Source organism: Temnothorax curvispinosus, unplaced genomic scaffold (genome assembly GCF_003070985.1).
Source record: "Temnothorax curvispinosus isolate PA1 unplaced genomic scaffold, ASM307098v1 QBEX01002454.1, whole genome shotgun sequence".
Taxonomy (NCBI): domain Eukaryota; kingdom Metazoa; phylum Arthropoda; class Insecta; order Hymenoptera; family Formicidae; genus Temnothorax; species Temnothorax curvispinosus.
Window position 1 is genome coordinate 592,247 of NW_020212234.1, and position 19,961 is coordinate 612,207.

Genomic DNA, 19,961 nt, shown 5'->3' on the forward strand with positions numbered 1-19,961 from the left:
TATCGTTAAGATAAAAAGGGGAAAAATAAGTGTCATCAAAATCTGAGATTGCTCTGTATACAAACGCCTCCTACGGCGAAAAATTAACTGAGAGAGGCACGACGCGGAGCGTCGCGACGCATCGTCGACTTCTCGCTAGGTGTTCGCGTCAATCGACGACGCCCACGAACGGCACCATTTGTCCGGTGCGAGACGAAACGTATATCTATACGCATTGCAGTTTGCACGTAGGATTCTTTTCCCTCCTTTTCTCGTAAGTCACGTCGCCTATATCGAGAGATGCGCGATAAATAAAAATAATGCGTTAGTTAAGATTAAAAACACGACGATAAAAGATAAAGCTGCACTCTCGAAAGAGACAGAGAGTTTCGTAATGACAACGTTCTTTTTTCGATAGCCGTGCTTACGTGGCTCCTCATAATTCGTAACGAATATAGCGATGATAATGAATGTTATTTTTCTTTTATTTTTTTTTCTCTCGGGAAAGGCGATCAGATAACGCGCGATATCTTCGGTGGGTGTGTCGAGTCGGAAATAATCACGCCACGTGGTGAGTTAGGACAAGAGATGGTTTGGATACTCACGGTGATGCGTGGGATAATTGTTGTTGTTGTTGTTGGGCAGGAGCCGCTGGTAATCCATGTTGCGCCGAACGGCGATGATATGCCGCGGCGAAACGTCGTCGACTCGTCGCGCGATTTTCGTTTCGCGCGCGCACACAAGAATTCACGCACAGTTCCCCACACGGTTGTACACACCCCGCGTTCGGTACACACCGACGTCGCGAGTTCGCGGAAAATGGGGACGCGTGTTCTTCACCGTGCCAAGTGCGACGCGATATTACGAGTTTTTGTCATCCGCGTCGTTTCACGAAGGGCGCCAGCGCGTTTACGCGCATTCTCGCGACGCGTCCGCGTCTTATTGGAGAAGATCGAGGATCGATTTCGGTTTTCGTCCACGTTCAATCCCGAATTGGACTTGAAACCTAAATCGTAAGATCGAAGAAACGAAATAAGACTCTCGTTGCGCTCCAAGATTTTTCCTATATACCTGATTAGATAATAATGTTGATTCAATGTCAGAAGTCGAAGATTAGATAAAGTTATTAACTATTAATAGATAATACTTATACGTGAATTTAGAGGAGTCGAGGCGATCGAGAACGACGGTGGATCTTTCGCAGAGATTTAAAAAAAAAATCCAAGGCGTAGGCGAGTCGCGAACGGAACTACTACCTACTGCGTCGCAAATAACGCGATGAGACTTAACTCAGCTTTTATCGATTAAACTACGATCCGATAAACTGCGTGCGATGCACATGGCTCGCGAGTAACAGCGACAGCGAGAAAAGGTAAACGAGATTGACGGGAGAGTTCGCCGAAAATGTCGATTTTGCAATTATGCTCCGAAAATAACGTATCTCAGGATTGTTAAAAACCCCACGATTATTAAAAGCTAATTATCCGGCAGTCGATATAAACTGTTGAATGAAATTTTTACGAGACAAATACGACTAAGCGTCAGCGAGATATACGACGACGCTCGAAATATTGAGTCGCTTCGATCGAAATTAAATAACAGGCCACCCGTAAATCGGCGCTTAGTTATCTCGCCGCATTTTTTTCCTTTCCTCGGGGAGTCTTAGAAATTCCCGCGTTCCGAGAACGAGAGTCCGTTCCGATCGGTCGACGAAGCGTGCGGTTTTTGCCGGCCCCGTAGCTCGACTCGAGCGAAACGAGCGTTTCACGACAGCTCCGGCCTTTCTGGTCTTCGCGAAACCGCGGATTGCTAGCCAATAATAATCGATAGATTCGGCGCGAAAGTTAGAGAGGGAGAGGCGCGGATCCGAAATTCGCGCGCGGTTCACCTTCGACGAAGAAAGATCGCGCTCTAATTGTAAGTCGAAACGCTACAGGTTTCAGGCATGTCTCATCGCTTTGAAATTTAACGCGTCATTACTTTCAACCGTTATCTCGAATGCAAATTTGAAAAAATGCTGCGTAACACGAAACGTACGGGAAAGAGGAGGCGGGGGGAGGGGAGGGAAAGGAAGGAGCATGCGGGCCAGGAATGCACGCGCGCGAATTAAAGCCAGCACGAAGTCATCGTGCTCTCTCACGCCGTGAACGCGACACGCGCATAAAGGAGGTAATCGGGGCGCATTCTTGCACGTGTGAGCGCGTGCCTAGAGCCACACACGGCGCGATTGACGAAGCATTCCCGGAAATCGAGCGCTCGCTCGTGCGAGACCCCGAAAGACGAAAAGTGAAGAAGATACTGCGTCACGCACGGTCGCCCGCTGTCGCAATTACGATTTCTCCTCCGCCGTCTGACGACTTTGATTGGACGTGCGCGCGCGCGCGCGCTCGCGGTACATCCTATCCTCCTCGAGAATAAAATTTGACTCGTTCATCTCCCGCTGCGCTATAACGCAGGAAGGGGCACGACAGGAGAAAAGGTCGGTTTTAAAATAAACTCCGAACCCGATCTTTAATGTCAACGGTCCACGACATTTCAATTCCGGAGTGGCGCGTGTCGGATTAATCGATAGTCAATTACGGGATAAAAGCGCCGGGAGGGGGGAGAGGGTGGAACGTTCGGTTTCGCGATACCGAGAGAATTTCGAGGAAATCCGAGTCGGTCGACGTGGTACGTGCGATGTTTTCTGTCCCCGAGGTCCGCCTCCGGCGCGTAAGATTGCGCAATGTTGAACGTCGAAATGTCGGTTCGGGGGGAGGGGGGGAGGGGATCGTACGCTCTACTACGCGTTACTACGCAGCTGGTAAAAGAGAAGACTCACGGCTCCCCGCGCTGGTCATTGCACCGGCGTTGTTTACGACGCGGCCGGAACTCGTCGCGCGCTCTCGAGAGACGCGCGCGCCCGACGAGACGAGAAATCGCGGGTTAAGATTACTTTACTCCGGGCGGAATTGGAGTGATCTCGCGACGCGACACGTCTCGCCCCCTTCGCCTCTTTCACTCTGACCGCCGCGCCGCCCCGCGGCGCGCCGTCCGCGTCGCCGAATTATTACCGTACTCCGAATTCAAACGGCGGCAAGATGGCAAACTTCACGTTGCTCGACGCCAGTTGTGACGTACGCCGCCGAGCGTCTCGAATCTCCTCGAAGCGTTCGATCGCGTGGAACCGACTCAGAACGTCTCTAACCTCTCTTTCGGCGCGCTGCACGCCACCGAGCCTCGTATTTAACGTTAGAACGTGAGAACGCGATGTCACACGTGGTTCCGAGCACGTAGCGTCCACGCACTGTCCGATCGCATTCACAGCGGTATTCTCATGCATACACACGCATTCACAGCGGTATTCTCATGCATACACACGTACGCATACACGCGCACATGCACGCGCACGTTTTCACACTGGTAATTTCGACGCAGCGTTAGGATTTTCGGAGTAATCGGAGTAAACTACCGCCGACCGCGGAGAGACCCAGAGATAAATCGGAGGGGATATTTATCACTCGCGTCGTTCGGCACGACGCGACGCACACGACACACGTGCATCGATCAAGTCGCGGCGCGCGGTGCGTAGTATTTCCCACGCGAAGTCGCACTTGGATCGTCGCGGTCGTGAGAGAGCGAGAAACGTACGTGACGCGACGGCGCGCCGGGTCAACTAACCCTTGTGATTTTTCGTACCGCGTCGTAACGCGGCTCGGTCCTCGGTCGGCCGCCGACAGTGCCGAGACGACGAGCGCCGAAAACTGCCGAGGACCTGTGGCGGACCGGCCCGCCGCGCCGACCAACTTCGGCACTTACGCTTCAGGCGGCAACTTCAGCCTCTTCCTTCTCCTCCTCCTCCTCCTCCCCGTCGGCGAACTTCGCGTTCTTCGTTGTCGTTCAGCGAGAGCCGTTCCGAGTCGGCGATCGACCGCGCACGGTGAAGTTTTCCGCGTAATAATCTACCGAAACGTCCCCGCCACCCAAATTCGAATGCTCGGGAAGCGAGACACGGCTCGCGCGCGCGCGCAGGCGGACGCCAAATGTAAACACGGGAAAGCGGCGAGGCGTGACGAAAAGCACACCCGGCCGTTGGACGACGCGCCGCGAAATGGCGCGCTTTCGTGTCCGGAGTCCGATCTGCTCCCGCGGCGGTTCCTCTCTCGGGACAACACTCGCGCGCGCGCGCGTGCGTCTGTGAACGAACGCACGGGCGTACGTGCGGTCAACAGCGTCCGCTCTCGCTCCGAGTGAAATGGGGATTGGGGAAACGGTGTAACGTGCCGTTCGCGTAGCGTCCCGCGTAGTACTACGGGCTCTACGGAGAGGGACGATTCCCGCCGCGTACGGCCTCCCTCACTCAAACGCGCGCGCGCGCGCGCGTCCCGCCGATACGTATACACGACGCGCTCCGTCTTTCTCCGTGTCTCTCTCCCGCCCCCTCGTCCTCCGTAGCTCGCGCTTGCACACACTACACACAGTGCATACACACACGCGCGGTAACGGAGGCTCCCCCGCTACCATCTCTCCCCTTCCCGGAATCACCTCATTGGCATCCGTCGCGCGCGCGGCTCGCCAGCTCGCCTTCGGACTCCTGCCTTCGTCCCTTTTCTTCAGGGGTGTGGAATTTTGCGACACGCAATTGTGTCGCAGGTAAGGAAATATGCGCTTCCTTTTCTCGTAAATAGACCTTTCGAAAGATACCCGCGAATCGCGAGCGCGAATTTTCGAAAGGCGTGTATATGACGCAACTCTCGTATGATTTGACATATTTGATTATCCCAAAGGCGAGGTTAGATTGATATGTAGACTGTGCGTGTATCTTGCATGCGTTTCGCGAACTGTGACTTACGTAGAGGCGCCTTAAGAATTGAAGAAAGATAAAAAAGAAATCGAATCGAGATTAAAGTTAATCTGCATTGTAACGGACAACCGCGCGTACGATTCCGAGTTAATTTTAAAACTTATTGAAACGTTTCAAGATACGCGATACGCGAGTCTGTAGAATAATTGGTTTGCCGTACAGAAACTTAATTACCAGTTACTTTTCATCAAGCTTTATAATAATGTCGAGTCTTAAATATATTTGCATGACGACTGACAATGAGCGTTAATCGAGACCCTTCGACGAACGTTTTTAAAATGTTTATAATTTGAATAAAAGCTGAATAAAAGAAAAGGTGCAACACTGTTGCTAGTCACTCTTCGAAAGCTCGTTATATGGTATTTGACTTCTTATCTTTCAAATGTTTCCGCATATATTTGCATGCCTGGCCTCTGTTGAGAAATCAATTTTATTTCAAATCTACCGTTATAATAATGAATACCGAATATGCGTTCAAAAATACAAGTCTACGCAATATAAATGTAACTGATATCACTCTGTGATCGATTCAATCGATCGGAGATGTGACCGAGTGATAATTTTTGGACGAATCATTCTTTCATTAATATAATTTGAGCGAAAAGATTTTCGACTTGCGATAAAAATTTTAATTAACGCTCTGGAACTCTCAATTGACACTCGCTCGCGAAAGACTGTCGCGGTGGTGCTGTTATCGCGATAGTCCCAATCGCGAGATACCGCACACTTGAAACGGGATCGGTCGCGTGCACTTCGTATCGCCTCGTGTATCATCTTCGCGCCGCGCGTTCTCGCTCGTCTTGGGCTGGTTTTCGAGGGAGGGGCCCCGGGCAACGAAGCATCTAAATCCGGCCTTGTCTATCGTCCTCGCGTCTCCGTCCCGTTTCCTCGCCAACCCCCTCGCGAGGCAGGCTTTTTCTCTCGGAGTCCACGCTGCCTACGCCTTCGCTCCGTTCCGATCCGCGACTTCCTCTCCTTCCTCCCCTCGCCGCCCCTCGCAGCCTCCTTTTACGATCCGCCACTACCCTCCGCGGTCTCGGCGGTCCCTCTCTTTCTTCACCGACGTTTTCGCGCCGACTCGCGTCCGCGGAGTCCTTCGGCTCGCTTACTGCTCGCGAAACTTCTTTGTTATGTCGCGCGAATTCCCCCGTGGGCCAAGCCGCCGGCGCGCCGCAACGAAATCGTGTATTTAATGTACGTATAACGGCGTAACGCTGCTGCGAACGTGTTCGATAAACGGTCGATACTTAATGTCCTCCCAACGGCCTGCGTTTCTTTCCTCGTATATACATCTTTTATTATGCGCAGCTGTGATAATTCTGGAGCGGGATAACTTTAATGAGATAGTCGACTTGCGAGCATTTAGTAAGCTACATTTTCAACGAAGTAGCAATATCGATTCGGAAATGGTTATGTTTTATTTAGTGCCGTACAGAATAATTTTAATTTTCGAAAGTGCGATTACAAATCAGGCTTTCTAATAATACGGTAAATAAATACACCATCTTCTTTTACTCCACAGTCTGCATAATATAACAATACATATAAATCAATCGCGTATAATATTACCTCTATGCTTAATTAATTAATGTGTGCACGTTATATCTCCTTTTCTTTTTATCGTTTAATGTTTGTAAATCATAATTGCTGTAGACTTGAAATAATACATTCTAAATTGTCAAATAAATTATGTCTATCATTATTATATTTATTATTTTGTCTATTTGATTACTGTTCGTCTTAATCAAAGAAATACGTCAGCATTGTAGCGTCTTTCCGAAAATGAACCAAGAATTTCATAGAATTTGCTCCCACGTAATTTAGCACGTTATTGCCTCAAGCTAATGAACCCTTCGCGAGTCCTGATTAATTTCTGAATTGCGTTAATCTCGTGGAATCGGCGCGACGACGACGCGTCTTTGGAGCAATGGCGACAAACGACGCGTGTGTTTCCCTCGATTCTCGAAGCCGCTTTGCGCGATGCCGCATCGCAATCCGTTTCGTATCACACTACACCGCCCTCGCGTCGTCTAATAATAATTTCGCGGAGCTATAGGAGACAGGATTAATTAACCGTCTAGTACGATCCGGCGGGATACGCAGACAATATATCTACCTATGTCGCAACCGCACTGTACAGTACGCGAATATATATTCCAGGAACTCCCGCAAAATTATACACAAAGGCAGCTGCATCGCGAAAGCGCCAAGGTCCCTCCACGTTTCAAAGAATCATGATGTATAAGTAGATGGATTAAAATAAATAAATAAATAAGTGAAAAGGGACTAAATTGTCCTACATTGAAAAATTAATTCTCGAAATTTGGAATTAGTTTCAAAGTTGATCTAAACGAATATCATTGTTTCAGAATTTGGTTTCTTTCGACCCGAAGACGAGGGACACGCGCACGATTGAAAACAATGAGCGGCCAGGCGAAGCGAAGGGGAGATATGGAGAATCAAGAGAGGAGGGTGGCATGGTGTTCGTGCATGAGTGACGTCGCGTCGCGTAATTGTGCTCACGAGTTCGCCGACACGGTTCGCGGCATAACGCGAGACGAAAGGGGACGAGAAGAAGGAACGTACATAAACGTTTGCCGTCGACGAAGCGTGCCCTAGGTCTTGGCCGTTGCGCAGCTGGGGAAAGAGCCATCTCGACCGTGGTCGCCCTTCCCGCCGTATGATGGAACCACGAAGGTCTACACAGGTGAGTCGTTTGTATGTATGCATGTTCCTGGCGCGCAGGCGTGCGCTAGAAGCGGAGTCGAAGCGGAAATCGGGGCGTCGCGGCCGGTATATTTTCGAGCGGACTGTCAACATTAAGGCAATCTTGAAACTTAAAAGAAAAAGAGGACTGGTATTTCCGTCCGCTATTCGGATGGTATTCTCGTCGCCATCCAAACACGAATAAATGCAAATAAACGTCGCGTCATTCTATCGCATCAAACGTTCTCGAATAGCTCTGATTTCGCTACCAACCGCATCCGCGCAATGCTTTGCGGGGAAAAAAGCGGAAAACGACGCGTTTGCACCGAATCACGATCCCGTCTTCACATTCCTGCTCTCGGGACTGGTGACGTAGAGTGACGTCATGGATGCTAGTTCCCGGGACGAACGATCGATCCTGGTCATCGTGCACGACCACCATTACCATCCAACGCCGCGATGACCGTAAGAGGAGACGTATTTACGCGACTATGTATAATTACACTGCGCGAGGATCAATTTCCAAATACAGAACTTCGGTCCATGTATATGCGCGAGGCCCGTAGTTCGAAGTTCTGTTAGGTTATTAAAGACCGGCTGGGGTTTATAGAAGTTTGCGTGACTGCCAATATTTGGACGGTTGGCTTATAATACATAATTAATTTCATGCTTTATTGTTATCCAGATTTGAAGATTCATTTAGATAGTTACATCGGATCCGACTGTAACAGTCGATATTTTTATTCTCTTCCGATCCATTGATATTCACAAAAATTTTCCCAGAATTTTTAATAGCGCTTCTTCGGTGGGTCCTGATTAAGATCTGAACAAGTTAATACACATACTTTGCAAAAACAAAGCACAAACAGATATTAATTAGGCAGAAAAATGAATTGGAGTTTGTAAAGGCACATTTGAAAAATTAATTCATAAGTAACGCACACAGATGAATTTATTCAAGATGCTTCGTCTTTATGTATAGCGAAAAGGAATGAGATTAAGTCGCAATTCGCGCAAAATCTATTTCAGAAAATAAATTCAGATTGCATCGGAACGTCGCGTCGGTCGTGAGCGTAAAGACGCTGCTCTTCGCGTGTCACGTGTGCCCGCCGTATCAGGATACAGCGGGCTATATTTAATATAGCTATGGGTAACACCGTGCGTGCCGTACGTGGCGACGATGACTCGCCGAAACGCTCCAAATATACGGGAACGAACGGGGACGTCGACGGATAGGAGGACGAACGGACGGGAGAAAGCTCTCGAGAAGAAGGTTAAAGGGACGGGGTGGAGGCTGGAGGCGCGCGAGACGAGCATACGAAGGAAGGGATGACAAATGGCGAGCGGGAACGCGAGAGGCGAGGATAAGCGTTGGGAGGACGCGCGCCGCGACGGAGAACGAAATCGGTTCAATAAATGCAGCGCGCGCGGGGCCGTCGGCTCGGCACCGACCGCTTCGGTCGCCGACGGTGACGGAGTCGGCGTCGCGCGGCGCGAAGAGGGCGAGAGGGAGGCTGGGCGCGGAAAGTCCGTCTGCGCGCGCGAGAGAAACGGAGTGTGTCGCCGCGATCCGAGTGCTCCGAGGGCGAGCGCGACGGAGAGACAACAAACCCACGCCTGCGCCACGTGGAGCGAGCGTAGTAGGCAGCAGCTGGACGAGGGGGAACGGGACGAGACGCGCGACGAAGGTGGGAGGTTGGCGATAATCTAGGCTAGAAAGTACATACCCGAGTTGAAAGTCGGATGTTGTCCAAAGTCTCAATAGACGAGAAGGGAGAATATTTTTTTTTCCCTCGCGGCAACTGCGTCATTCCTTGCGTAAGGTCGACCCTGATGAAACGAGTCGCGTACGTTGCTCGACGATGCGAAGTGAGGGGACGCGGCCGCTCTCGCCGATCGATAGCTCCTGATCGCGCGGCGCGCGAGAAAGAAAAGGATGAGTCGGAAAGAGAGAGAGAGAGAGAGAGAGACAGAATGATAACAATATAACGTGTTCCACGCGATCGCTAATGCACCGCCTGTCTGTCTGCTGCCGTTAATGAATGACCGTAGTCCGTCCTGTCTGTCGTTAATCGTCGAATTATCCACGTGGATTGCATTTCTGCTCGTTACGCGACGACATCGCGATTGATTTTTGCGATGCAGTCTCTCTCTCATCGACGGTAAATAATTTTATATTATATTATATTAATTCGCTAGGATTGACCATATATAAGTTTCTGTGATGTGTTTTATATTGGTGTGTTTTTTTATCATTATTCGATTCCCGCAAAGAGATTACAGTTCTCTGTTATGGAAAGACTCTCGCGCGGTTTTCGCGCTTGTAATTATTCATGGATTCAAGCGACCTTGACGGAAAAAGATGGACGATAACAGTAATTAGTTATGCACGTGTTGGCCGGCAGCTTTCACGTTAACTAATGCTAATGAATGCGGAAGGCAGGAACTGTCCGTACGGCTTGAACTTATTACTCATTTACAACGTAAATCATTCCGTGAAGAAATGCTTGACATTTGCAATAGACGATACATACCATTTCACTTTAGTGCGATACGTACCATTTCATTTCCAATAGAGATTTCGTGACTTAATGATCATCTCATTTATCGAATAGTTTGTATAATTTGCTAAAAAAATTTCTATCTGAATTAATAAGGCAACGATTTAAAAGAAAATGGCCATTCTTTTAAAACGTGAAATCGCAGTAGACCAACAATAATTTTGATAACTTCTATTTTTATTGACTTGAAGGAATACGATTCTCAATTAACTAACGGTGCCACGCCTGCAAATATCGGCTAGGTGAACGGGAATAATGGGGGCCCGGATGAGAGAAAGGGCTGGACAGTAGGTAGAAAGGTGGAAAGAGATGAACGAGAGACAGAGAGAAAGAGGAGATGAGAGAAACAGAGACCGGATGATAACAGAAGAGGCATCGACCGCGCTCGGGTACGTTGCCTGGACAACACAACGAACATCGACTTTAGCCGAATTATTTGTTAAGCCGCGCTCACACGAAATGTGTCGTTTATCAGTATGGATGAGAGTTACATCCGGTTTATCCCGGAATTAGTGCTGTGCGAATATGTCACAAACCTAGGACAATCGGATCGTTTAAATGTAATCCCAGGATGCCATTGAATTCCCTGTATTTAGTTGCTAATTGAGCGAACGTCAATTCAGACTTTCGGAGACAAAATTTCAATTATACATTTTTACACTTAATTCAACAAAATTTTTAAATATTAAATGTCAAATAATTTCCTAACTACTGAAATTACTCCGATGTTAAAAGAACCGTTATTCATTTTATTCTTTTCATTGCCTTTCCCAAGCGTGTTTGTAGACGAGAATAGAAAAATTGCTATTTAAATATCGTGCAAGACAAAGTAGAAAAAGATGAATGTGGTTAGCCGCGTGATGCAAGCGGACGTGAAAGAAACGTCTTTACTGTGAAACGTGAATACTGTGTTAAGTGGAGCCTTTATGAACACTCGGTAATTAAATTAAACGTAGTTACGGGCACGTAACGGTCAGACGCGGGGCTTCGACGGGATGCGTTCACTATGCACGTTACTGGGATGAAACCCATCCCCGCGTTTCAAATGACACGCAACGACAATCATACTCGGCGTTTCTCTCTTCACTCATATTCTCCCTTGTCTGGCGCTTCTACGAGAGATCGGTTGGGCAAGGTCCGGCATGCTTTTCAAACCACGACGGTCGCTTCCGAACGAGGGTTGTTCACCCCTATCCCGATCGAATTTTAGGGCTTGGCAGGATTGCGAAATAATACATTTCTCGCTACGAATGAGAATCAAGTTTACACGTAGCTGAACGAACTGGAAATACTAACAAGAATCTCTTTTTACATGTGTAATTAAGTTAATTAAAAATACTCACACAAATTTTTCTAAAATAATGGAACATTTTTCTAATATTAGCATTCTTCTAATATTTATATTCTTTAGAATTCATTTTGAGAATATATATGTCATTGCAGCAAAGTATCATGAATATTACTGTTTTCCTGTTAAAATAAGCTAAATTTTTTCGTAAATTGTTTTTCACGAGTTAATGGGCAGAATGCGAAACATTCGAGCCCGGTCGCCGGTCGAGAGTTAAGAGACATATGCAGTATTGTGGAGAATGCAGAAGAATAGCATGCACACAAAAATGTCGTGCTAACGGTGCGTCATTAATCAACGGAAACCACAGGCGCGTGCGGCATCGCGTCTAGCCACGCGTAATTAAGGTAAACACGTGGTGGAAATTAATTAATCGATGCGCGATGCCATGCGTGGAGAATGACGTCATTTGTTGCATACGACCTGGTCGTGGCCTCCACCCGGCGGCGCGGGCGGCGTGAACGAACGCGAGGATAATGAACGGAGCCGACGAACGCGCATTTTTCAGCGCGACGTTGACACATGATTATTACGAAAAAAGTAAATGTGCGTTATCACCGTGCGTGTCCTGCCCCCGATAAATGCGAGCCGTTGAAATCAGTGCGTGACCGAGTAGCCGAGCGAGATTGCGTGTCGGTTATGTCGGCGCGATCCGCCGGACTTTCCTGACCTTTCCCGATGTGAAAAAAATTATATCAAAGAATTTACGTCGAGAACGTAGATACCCGATATAGGAAAGCGGGTTCTTCCCACAATGTCGCAATCCGCATGACGTTTTATCTAATCTACATTTTATCTATGCAAACTTTTTCATTCAATCGCGTTTATTTCGTCGAAGTGGAATCTACTACGCCGATCGAACGGCATTCCTGACACGTCTGTCCGAATCGCGGCGAAATATACCGGACGCCGTCCGTATTGTCTTCTGAAATGTAAAATGGGCGTGTCGTACAAAAAACCGAGGAAACGCAGCGTACGTGTACTTCATCACGTTTGTATCAATAACACGGCGATAACAGCTGGCGTCAGTAACAACATGCGAAACGCGGAATTTACAGCACTTTGCGTTAATCTCCACAACCTGAAGGTTGTCCAAACAAAAGTCTCAAATTATTCGCGCAAAATCTTCTACTTCCTTTCATTTTATCTGATAACGTTTGATTGAGATCTCTATCCATCGCTTGCGGCTACGTAAGTTTCATCGCGCTTCCGTTTATCCATTTGCTACTTAGTTTGCATTAATTTCTCCGCAACGAAAGTTCGATACGTAACTAATCTTTAGATTAAAAAACAATTAAGAAACTACTACTTAAAATTAACGAAAGAACATTCGATTTTAATATCTCGTCGTTTAATCTTTTCTCACAATTCTTCACTATTCAATTGTTTTCCGTACTTGCAAATTAAACGTCACCAAATTAAACCACAAACTAAAACTTTGCTAAGCTGGAATTTGTTTGAAGTTAAAGGTAGAGCCGAAAGGGAAGAGCATGATTGTCTCTTTTATATTTTTTATTTATATGCAGCTAGTTCAAACTTGATTCGTCAAAACCTGTATATTTAAAATTAATTAATTTAAAAACGATTTCTTAGTCACGTCTGCGTCAAAAAAGAAAAATTCACAAATAAAATGCGCATTAATTTGCATAATTTTGACATAATTTTGAAGAAAGCGAAGAAAAGCGCGTTCTGTGGTGATTCACTTTACCCCGTTTCCAATTGTACGAAAATCCAAACCGGACGAATTATTTCGATCCAATATCACTGAAGATCGCGGAGGCGCGACGTGATCAAACTCACCGACGTGATTAACGATGACTAACTGACTGATAATCGAAATACACAAGTTGTACCCGCACTGTGCGCGCGCTCACGGCCGTTCACTCGGCCGATGCTTCTCGGAAGAGGTATCGACGAAATAACGTCAAAGCCGAAGGCCATTCACGACACATTCTGACGAATAGACTCTGAATGACGCAACAGTCGATCGAGATATCGCTATGACGCGCACGCAGCCGTTTGCCACGTAATTTTTGGCTTGCAATTATATTAGCCTGACGATTTTCTTGTTATTGATATAATAATAGATATAATTTGACAATTCTCCGAATAGACAACGCGATTGTTATTATACGATAATTAAGAAAAGCAAAGTACGCGAAAAAAACGGGATTAATTAGTTCGGAGTACACGATCATGTGATTCTTTCATGAATTTACGAGAATCTTACACAATTAAGAAGATTAAATTGTATTTTCACAAAGTTTTTAGAAAAGTAAGAGAGTTTTATAAAGTTATGCAACATATACATTATTTTATATTAAAATATTCTTTTTCTCATCTCTCGAATAGAGGACTATCATGATGCACGAGGTCATTTTAGAATTTATATTGCAACGTCGACGAACGTATAAAAAATACTGAAACTCTGCATGCGCTGTACTAAAATAACAGATTCATATAGCTACATCAGAGTCGCATGAATCGTAAAACGAAACTGCGAAGATTCACGACTAAAAGCGGCACGTATCTGTTTGAGTTTCACACCATGTGCAAACGTATGATGAAAAAAATGACTTGGTAATTGTTTGCCACAAGATTTCTTTGAATTCCAAATGCTATCGCGACTTTTTCCGTATAGAAATTTGAATAAACTATGATAAAATCATGAAATATTAAAAATTATGGTAATAGCTCGTTGCTATTCGCGAAATATTACCGTACCGCGAATCGATATGATCGTACCAGAGATACGCGAGAAGTTAGAGAAATTTAGCTCCAACACAAAACGAAAATATCAGTGACTCACGCGTATGTTTTAGATTCGTACGATTATATACGAATCACAACACGATATCGGAAGTCTTCACGATCGTGTTTCGTAAGACTAGAGAGCAAAGCTGGCACGTTAAATTATTTCCCGCGAGAGCACACTTTATTATCGCGCAATAAAAATTATCATGCTGTTATAAGTCTATTCTCGTTCCGCGATAATCGCCGCCACAGGGCAGTCGTATAAAAGCAATCGTGCAACTGGGAACGAGACGTCAGATGTTTCAAATTTTCGCTAAGCGAAACCTCGTGGAAAGAAGTTCCCGAACTTCGTAATCCTCGATGCCTTTACTTGTTGCGCAATGATCGATGATCTTCCTCCCGTATCGTTTGATAGCAGCAAACCGCAGACATGTGGTGCTGTCACTGCGAGAGCATATTTACTATCTCTTTCTCTTACTCTCTCTCTCTTTCTTCCTCGAGGTATCTGATATCGATATTTCTAATAATACCGCTTTCCCCCATGAGCTTCCGCTCTGCATCTCGCGATACCGTGAGTAATGAGTATCATATCGCGCCGCGCATTTTTTAATCGAATCAAAAACGCTTCAACATTTTATACCTAACTTCTTCTCAATTGTTATTTATTGGTGTATTGGCAAGAAATCAAATGCTTACACAAATACTTTAAAGATCGCGACGGAAATGATTGCAAATAAACCAATTTGTTATCGTTCACTAGTTCTGCGAATTCGCGAGCGGCCGAAAAAGTAAAGTACCGAAACAATTTTTGCGCGAGAAATCGTATCTGTATCTCTCCGCTAGTTTGCTTTTCTTGTGTTGCCGCGCACATTCTGTAAGTTTCGCATTTCATAAATGACGATCTCGAAGGGGATGTGACGGACGAAAACGGAGGGTGAAATGAAAAAGAGAGACAGCTGGAAGATGACAAAACGGAACGAGACGGAACGAGACGGAAGAATCCCGGGAGATGGATTTATGATTAATGCCGCTAGACGGCTGGGTAGTAAAAAGCGTTCGACCGCCGCGAAAGTAAAGAGCCATAAAACCTAATGAGATGAGTTCCATCGGGATCTCCAAGGGAGACTGCTTTCTGCGCATGAAACCCTCTCGGCACCAATATTGGCTGCGTGCCGGTCTTATACAAGGTGTTTGAAAGCAATCGCATTTCAACAGAACGATATTTCTTGTCGAAAACAGATGATTTCATCATATATTTTTTTTAATTCTACATAATATAAATATCTTTCTTTTTTCTTCGAAAGAATTTTATTACGTCATTATTGTCACTATTGTTATTTAGTTAAATATTTCCTTTAAGATTTTTGAGATTTCAGTATTAAAATTAACATTTCTGTCGAATAAAGTACAGCGTATCGATTTCTAGCATTAAGATCCGTTCACTCATTTCGACAGGTATTCCGTCGATTTTCTCTGTTCGAACTGACAGTTTTTCAACACCTTGTATAATGGCGAAAGCGAAACGCGGACGTAATCGGTACGGCGGCGATTAGCCCGGACGAAATTGCCTCCGCAAAACGATGCGGCGCGGCGCGGCGGCACCTTCGACAGCATACTTCGCGATTTTTCGTTCACCATTCCTTTGTCATCGCTTACGTGACGGTACGGTGGTTCTCGCGGCCTTGAAATGTAACATGAGGACATGGAAAGTTGTAATCACGCCGGCAAAGATAATGACAAACACTATATGTCGCAATTATATGTGTGCGTGCGTCTATGAAAGAAAAATATTAGCGATAATTTAACTCGTGAAACGATTACGTGGAACCATTCTTATCTATGATAAATATAAACGTGGTACGCAAAAGCGCGCGTTTGAATTACAGTCTTAAATTGACGGTTAATCTCAACGCGCGTATCTTTTTAAAGGGAACTTTTTAAAGAATTTTTAAATCTTCCGCTAAGAATGAGTTTTCTTCATCAGAGAAGATAGAGGCGCTGAATTAAAAGATGTCCTCACACGCACCCCGTCGTTACGGATGCACTCGGTGCATAATTGACTCGCAATTTATGTCTCGGGCAACCGCATGTGGGTGGCCGCGCGGCGACCGTATCGCTCGTTTCTCCTTTTCCTCCGCTTCTTCCGCCTGCTCGGTTTATTTGTTCGCGTTCGTCGGCGAGGTGGTCCCTCGTGAAACAGTACCGCGCATATACACGCATCGTCACGCAATGCGACCTCGATCCTATCTGTGTTTAGGGATAGATCACGCCAGTAGATTCGCAATGACGCACGGCCTGGAGTTTCATATCGAATTCTACCGATTCATTGCAAATCTTTGTCAATTAGCACGTCGCGAAGTGCTAATACGAAGAGTAGTCGGTCAACACGGAGATCTGCGCGTGTCAGCTACGTGTCATAGCTTCACAATCAAGTCTTGGATATTCCGCATGGGAGATTTAACTCAAACACGAAAATTATTCGAACGCCAAAATACGCCGCACAGCGCCTAGATTCGAACGGTTTGCTAGGCATTAAGTGTAAAAGGCGCGCATCGCGCAAGGAGGGAGTCAGCTTTTCGGCACGGTCGTTCACTCTCGTCCGCTTCTTCGTCTTTCCTGTCGCGTCCGCGCGCAAACTGCGCAGTAAACAAACTCAAGTACGTTTACCTCGCTCTACCGACGTGTTCCCGCGCGACCGCGATCCATTTGAATTTTTTTCTTTTCTGTCATTCCTCTTCGCTCGCTAAATCCCTCGAGGCATTTAATGATGCGTCGCGTATATTAAACAAACGATCTTTCACTGAGATCCGCTTTCTCCGGAAAGCTACGCATGTCTCGTTACATACATACGTGCAAACTGCAATAGACGTAAATACTTAGAATTACTCAAACAAGTTGAATTAATCAATATACGATTAATCGAGTCATTTGCGAGATCGACGCGATTAAATTTAATTATAGTAAGCTAATCAACGCACGGTAATGATTACAGATGATAGTGAAAACTTTTGATACGACACGAATAACGATAGAGATAAGATCGATAGCAAAATGCTAACTTTTTTAGAATTCTATTTTCTGTTAGATTGATATAAACATTTCAATGATATACGTAATTATCTGTGAGCTAGTAAAATGTTAAAGATGCCTAATGTCTATTTAGCGCGTTTGTTATACTTTGTATTCATTGATGTTTTATTCTTATCTTATCAATCGGATTTCTAGTTCCGTACCATCTTATTACTCTATACTTATTGCACATTTTCAAATACAGCATATTAGAATCTAAAACCAATAATTTTGTCCTCGGAATGCGAAAACACATGCTTACATCTCGACATGCAAGTACGTGTAAAAAATATAAAAATTATGATACTAAATACTGAAAATATTGTACAAAAAAGTATAATTATATAAATATATACATATAAATATATATGATATAAAAAATATTAATATTTAGCATATAATTCAAGTTGATACAAACCTTCCTTTATAAAGCATTTATTTTTGTTTAAAATATATACAATATTTTTTTAGATATAAAAATTAGATTAAGAAAGATTATCACAGATAAAGATCGATAAGAGAAATATAAGAAAAAATATATACAATTTTAGAAAATTCAAAAATTTACTCTTGAATAAGCTTCAAAATATAATAATATATTAATATAACATAGATAGCATAATATATACAAATATCAAAAACAGATTTGTCTTTTTAGAGATGATAGATATTGATATATATATATATAAAGCCCATTCTTATCGCTACGACATCGTGCAGGACGTATCGTATAAATCAAAATAATCTGCTCGTGCATACATTGCAATTTAGCGAACCTACATAACCAGAACTTCGTAACACGAACAACAGCGATTACAAATTCAAGCATACGTGCCGGTAAGCGTGACTTACCGTTCCTTGCTGATTTAAGTAAGGATAAAATGTCACCGTTCACGGGAACTATTTGATCGTCCTTACGCTATTCACGTTCCCACAAACGGCGGCAAAGTTTACACCTCTTTCGAAGAAGTCTGTTATTAGTGCCAAAGCGACAAATATATGATATAGTTCGCTATCATTGGAAAACGGGTATTATCGTATCGATATGATACGGAAGTTTAAAGTTAAAAGTTTAACGTGTAGATAATATGAGCGCAAATACGAAATGGAATAGGGGGAGAGAGGGACTCGCATAAAAAGTACATCTTACCTCGGATCGACAATATACTCATATCCAAAGCTACACTGCAAACATATAAATGAGATGATCAAGAGAAAATGGGTTACGGTAAAACAAACCTTGATCGCAACAATGCTCGACATGTAAGAGACATTGATTAGTAAACATTAATTACAGATGCATTCGGAGGAACATCCGTCGTGAACTTGGGTGAGAATCCGACACTTTCCGTTGTTTGTAAGCAAAGTCTATATATAAAGTCAGAGATATAAAACAGGAGCTTATCGTTTTAACCATTGTTGTAACAACGTCAAAAGTAAGAGCTTATCAGACTTGCTCGTTAAAGCTGCGATAATTCTCGGTATGTCTCGACTCAGCGTCAGCGTATCGAGTACCGACGATAATTAAGCGTAACATCTTGATATCGACCGTGTCGTAATATTATCGAAAAAGCGATTTATTTATAAAATTGTCTCAACGTAATCTCCGTTATCGAAACCCGACCGGTTTTGTTCCTCGGCGCGATAAGCGCGTCGCGAAATACGAGCTTAAAGCAATCCGATGCATGGAAATCGATTCCGCGTTGGAGAATCGCATAAGCCCCCGTCTCTTCTTCAAGTTATCGCGATTATAATCGTTCAAAGCTGAGATTTCAGAATCAGATATATTGCCGAATATATTCCCTTAGTACCGCGCTGGAATTAAAATTTATTTCGCGTAAAATTTTTTTCTCTTTCCCTCATTATCATTATCGTCGTTGCCGTTATCGTTTTCGATGTCGATTAATAGTCATTAAGAGCACAGGTATGAAGGTCTGCTTGAAAGAAAAACGCGCGTGTCAGACTTACTGCATGTTATCCTTGATAGCCAGCTCCGAATCAGTCTGGCGTAATCGACGTAATCGATCACCTCGTCGAAGTCGCGCAACAGCGCGCCGTTTTGATCTCTCCGTCGCTTTCTTGGCACATCCTTGCCGCGGGAGTGGTGGTGATGGTGGTGGTGGTGGTGGTGGTGATGGTGATGGCGGTGGAGGCGCAGGATCTCGGATTGTCCCAAAGGGTTCGCATTCGGGCTCTCCGTCGGATCTTCTTCTATGGCGCTTGTTAGCAGGGAGGTATCAGCGGAGTCTGCTGCCATACCGACGGCACTGCAATGAGACCGGTCGAAGATGGGTTGCGACTATTACAAAAACAGACCTACGATAACGATAATCACACGTTCGGCAGTCGCCATGCTAATCGACGTATTTCATTTGTCTCGTGTCAAGAATGCAAGTACGCGACAGGCCGATAATGTTAACAAATTAAGCGGGTTGTCACGATATATCGAGCCGTTGCACAAAGTAATAATACATAATCGCGAACTTATCACTTTACTACGCAAAACCGTGTGGAAGCGCCGGGAGGATCCACCGGAGGGGGACTGTTCTTCGGCTATTTCCCCGCGCGATTTATTGCCACAAAGATCGATCTTGGTCGTTGCATCAGTTGCATGGTTACCGAAAAAGCTCATTTCGAGATGAAACTCGGGTAGGAGATAACATATGTACGTCAAAGAGATAGTACTTTCAAAGTTAACGGA

The 19,961-nt window shown here is 45.0% G+C and overlaps 1 protein-coding gene across 8 annotated transcripts in view; it reads right to left on the minus strand.

Moving 5' to 3' along the window:
* The window catches only part of LOC112451706 (growth factor receptor-bound protein 14-like), a 246,693-nt gene that overhangs the window by 179,330 nt on the left and 47,402 nt on the right, over nt 1–19,961 (minus strand). For 4 of the 8 annotated variants that reach the window (XM_025011510.1, XM_025011512.1, XM_025011508.1 and 1 more), the window contains one exon: nt 19,229–19,527. In XM_025011510.1, the coding sequence (XP_024867278.1) occupies nt 19,229–19,517 (289 nt within the window). In that variant the 5' untranslated portion in view covers nt 19,518–19,527. Of the gene's footprint in view, nt 1–584; nt 1,051–3,777; nt 8,938–13,145; nt 15,458–18,112; nt 18,132–19,228; nt 19,528–19,961 lie in introns of those variants that run through there. The other 4 variants (XM_025011515.1, XM_025011514.1, XM_025011513.1 and 1 more) reach the window with 4 other exon arrangements.